Consider the following 4812-nt stretch of genomic DNA (forward strand, 5'->3'; position numbering starts at 1 on the left):
AATAAACATCCCAAATTAATTGCGTGTCAAAGTAAAGGCAGCAAAGAGGGCAATAATACATAATGCAGGGAGACGGAAAAATATGATACACACATTTGTCTTTCTTACCCAAAGTGCCCTTTAATCTTTGCTTCCTTATGCAACAGCTGATTACCTATTTGTCCTCAAGCAGTAATTTAAATAAAAACACCTGAGAGGATTAGAGAGGAACTCACTGTGATTAGATAGGTGAACAAAAGCAAATCAACTGCAAACGAACTAAAACTTTTTTTTTCTTATGCTCAAGGAATCAAATAAATTTTACTTGAAATGCGTTTTTAACATGCACAGTATGTCATAATAATGCACTGTAAATGTCTCTTTTTCCAGAGAACAACAAGGATGCCCAGCACCAGAAGGTGAAGGTGAAGGCGGAGCCCATGGAGGTGGACCCGCCCCCATCAGAACTCACCTCCCCTGGATCTCACCTACTCCCCTTCAGCACTTTAGGGGCGAGCGAGAAGAATGAGCCAATGAGCAGCCTTCCTGACGCGCTGGCCTGTAACCAGAAAGATCTCTTCTCCCAAGACATATCAGTCAAGATGGCATCTGAACTGCTGTTCAAATTGTCAGGTTTGTTTTCTTTAGACACCTGCATCTACGACACACACCATTCCTACTTTTTTAAAGCCACCTCCCTGCACATAGGAAGCCTTAAACACTTTGTCATAGTGGACTACAAAACCAGCATATTTCCATCCTCCTGCAAAATGCTGGTTTTTACCTGTAAGGCCATGGGAGTGACACTGAGGCAGCAGACAGCTGTTTATATGGCTAGATTAAAACAGAGCTTTGAGGTGGATGTATCGTTCCCTAGAGGAGACCACATAAGTGTTGGTGCATGCATGTGTTCAGGCTGTATGCTCGTCCAGCAGCTGATTTGCTTCACTGAAATGCCACACAGACAAACAAGCTTGTGTCAAACTCCTTTTTTTTTTTGCTCCTTCCCTTGTTCCCGCATATCTTCACAAATTCACACATTGACAGTTTTTCTTTCCCACACTGTCTTCTGCGCACACCTTTACACACTCGCACAAGGCCCCACGGGTAGTGGTGTCTCCGCAAATGCCCCTTCTTCCCTCCTCCCTCGCTCTGTTCTCTCATTCTCTCTTCTCTCCCTAGACTCGTTTTCAGACATGCCAGCTCAAGCACACTTGGCTGCACATGCTCTTCCCCTTCCCTTCTCCTCCCTCCCTTTACATTTTTCCTTTGCGGCATCTCCATGGTAACGTGGAAAGAGACCTCTGTCCTTGGCGAGCACTGTGACAGAGTGGGGTGTTTTGGGTACGGGGGGTGGCGGCAGCGGCGGCGGTGGCATGTGGTGCGGGGCAAAGTATAAGGCGAATGGAGAGGGCAGTAAGGGTACGCAATATGCCCACCCAGGGAGCCCGGGGCATCGCTGGCCTAGCGTCAGCGACAATCACTCCCTTTAGAACGTGTTTGAATGTGAAGGGGGGTTTGAACAGAGAGTGCTGCTGTCACACAATGAGCAATCAATATGAATTACCCAGAGCAGTAGGACCTCAGAGACACATCAGCAGCAAGGTCGCTGTGAACACTGAGATGATTGCAGCTTTGAAATTCACTTCAGTAGATCGCCTTGAAACTCACACATACAGCTTGAGTAGTACTTCATACTACTGTGCTCCGGGTGTGACTGGGTTTACCGTTTTCTTACTTTATCTAATACTAAAAGATTACTTATAGCGTCATGGTCAAACTGTGAAGTTGCAGGAACCCCAATCCAAAATGTATGTGAAACCCTCATTTTATCCACCTCACATTCTTTTATCTGGTCAATTTTACTGACTGGTTAATGATTTTCAGTATTTATAATCACCTCTTACATTTAATTAGGAAAAAAAACGAAACATTTCGAAAGTTTAACACAAGAAAGAGAGGAATCCAGAATACCAGCCAGCTACAGTTGAGTAGACAGGTACATCTGAAGTTTGTTCTATCCTTAAGACCTTTTAGCATCCTACAAGGTGCGTCTCTTTCACCTTTTCATACAGAACTTTTTATTATATACATCAAGCGCCGTTCCTCAGTCATACATGCATGAATGGAAGGATTGGTTGCTGTGTGGGTTCAGTGTCTTGACCTTAGCATTTTCAAACCTGTAAGGAAGCTGTAGATCAGAACATCAACCTTTCACTGAAAATACCTGAGACATTCTATGGAAGGTCTAAGCTGGATAATTGACTGAAAGTAATTTGGTGTGGCGTTTGACAAGTGTGTTTTTCCTAATAGATTTGTTTAAATTCCCCTTTACTGGCTTATAAAAGTTTTCTATGCATTTGCTTAAAAAGCAGGTACATACATGCGGTTAAAAGGATTATTAAACGGTTATTCGTAACTGTTGAAGTCATGACATTATGAGACTTTTTTTTTTATTTCTAACCACTTTGACCCACCTTCTGAGCTTATGGCTGAGTAAGTTCAGGACTTTTGTTAACAGAGATCATTTAATTTGACTAAATTGATGAACAGCTTTTCTACTAAAGCACCAGTAGTTGAGTTCACTTGCAGCTCAAAGATCAAGCTGTTCAACCACTTGAGGGGAAAACCAACATGTTTATCTGTGTACATGTTGCAAAATATTAAAAAAAAATTGGAATTGCAACAATAATGTATGCGTTTAACCACTGACTGTACATGAGAACTGGACTGAGTGACCCCCTTCACATTCCAAGAGGCTAAAATCCCATAGACTTCTATTGTGAAATGAACATCTATTACTCAGTCTTTATATTGTCAGAATAAAATGGCAACTAAATTGAACTCATTATGTGAAGCTGGAAGTGATATATTCTATAGGTGACGTCAAAGTCAATCGTTCCAGTTCTGTTACACAGTCAATGATTTTGACTGATATTTAGGCAATGTCCGAACTCCCCCCCCACTCACTTTATGTGTGTTCGCCATTTTCCAGTGATGCCCGAATCTACTTTTCCAAAATTGAGTGCACTAGAAATTTCCCAGAAGTCTTTGCAAAAAACTAGCATGCATTGATGCTCATCACGTTAGTGAATGTGGACCACAATGCATTGCGGTCAAACAACTTTTGCGAAAAAAAAAAACATGTTTAAATGTAATTTTTTTTAATAAACCGACCACATTTTCATCATCAGAACACAATGGATTCCTAAAAAGAAGTCATAAAATGTTTTCTATTGATTTGATTGTCACTTCATGAAATCGGTGATGTAATATCCGGCGTTTATCAAAGTGAAAGTAAGGTAGTGAACATGTAAAGTTTATAGTTTATCTATATAGTTTTTTGGTGGTTTGGTATTAGGGCGGGAGTTCGGACATGGCTTTAGGGTCATCTCTACCTATCAGCCCCCACTTCAAAGCTAAACTGTTATGGAGACATTTAGATGGTCACCACCTGTCAACTTCAAACCAAATCACCACATAGAGTGGAAATATTTTTTGAAATATTTTTCCTTGTTTTTGTTTTTCCAGAAAAGGTCAGCAAAGCCAACAACCACAAAGACAGTAACATGGTGGGAATACACAGGTAAGAGGACTGCCTACTTTCATGAGTTTCAAACTAAAATGTTTTATCAGCATCTGAACGATCAGTTAAGCCGCTCGGTTTGAGTAACGTGACCTGCAGTGTGACTTAGAGGCCATGAAAGTTCCCCGTGTCTCCGTTTCAGTCCGTTCCTGGACGAGTGCTTCAGACAATCACCCTTTAACTCTCGCTCCAAGAGCTCCTCCCCTGCAGAGGCCAGCTCCTCTACCAGGGTACTTTTTCACGGTGAGCCTCTTCTTACACACACACACACAAATTTGAAGGAGCTTTGATATATGCTGAGGCACAGAGACAATAATGATGCTCCTGTTGTGTTTTTCTGGGTTGGTTAAGAGAAAATACATGTGTTTGGAGAAAAGATTGTGACAAACATTTATTTTTCTGTTATTTACTCAATTTCCTGTCTTTTTGTGGCAGCGATTATACCATTTTTAGGTCTCAAACTACATTTAAAAAGGATAGTCTTGGACAAATAGTGGGAAAAAGTATTTCAGGATAGATTCTAACAGAGAAGTCAGGAGGCAGTGCCGTGATTGTCGCACATTAAACCTCAGCGTGGAGTTCACATGTTCTCCCTGTTCACGCGTGGGTTTGTTCAGTGCACCCGCTTCCTCCCACAGTATGAAACATGCACATTAGACTGATTGGAAAATGGAAACGGTTCATGGGAGACTGTGTGAGCTTGCCAGGTCTTTCTCTGTCATGAACAGACCATGCCTTAGTCACCCAGTGTCAGCTCGTTATGAAGTTAAATCAAACTATTTAAAATTACTACAAATATATATAGTTTTTTTTTTTTAATTACGCAACAAAATAATAATAGAAATAATAATTTTTCTGATTATATGACTTTAATTCAAGGACCACGTTTTCATTGCTTTCCTTCTCCTGTTTGAAATCTCACATATTCCCCAAACCTGCAGGCTCTGCCCAGGGCATCCCCTTGTCTCACACTCATCCCTGGCATCCCAGAACTTCCCTTCATGCTTCTTTGACAGTTTGGGATCAGAGGTTAATTAGCTTGTGCCAGCTTTGCCTCTCCCTCTGCCAGTTAATGAAAATCTGATTGGCTTCTCGGTGTCAAGAGTGTCCTAAAAGATAATTCACCCAGGCCTTTCTCTCGTGTGTTTAAGCTTCACGTCCAACCTCTGCTACTTTTTTTTTTCTCTTTTTTTCTTATCTTTTGTTATGCTCACTCATTTGTGTCACTGTTGATGCTTGGGTGTTTT

The 4812-nt window shown here is 41.3% G+C and overlaps 1 protein-coding gene across 1 annotated transcript in view; it reads left to right on the plus strand.

Moving 5' to 3' along the window:
- znf827 (zinc finger protein 827) overlaps positions 1-4812 on the plus strand; it is a 72533-nt gene that overhangs the window by 46538 nt on the left and 21183 nt on the right. The window contains exons 7-9 of the mRNA XM_024259404.2: positions 570-612; positions 3511-3565; positions 3708-3808. Of these exons, the coding sequence (XP_024115172.1) occupies positions 570-612; positions 3511-3565; positions 3708-3808 (199 nt within the window). The remainder of the gene's footprint in view (positions 1-569; positions 613-3510; positions 3566-3707; positions 3809-4812) is intronic.

This window comes from Oryzias melastigma, linkage group LG1 (assembly GCF_002922805.2).
Source record: "Oryzias melastigma strain HK-1 linkage group LG1, ASM292280v2, whole genome shotgun sequence".
Taxonomy (NCBI): Eukaryota; Metazoa; Chordata; class Actinopteri; order Beloniformes; family Adrianichthyidae; genus Oryzias; species Oryzias melastigma.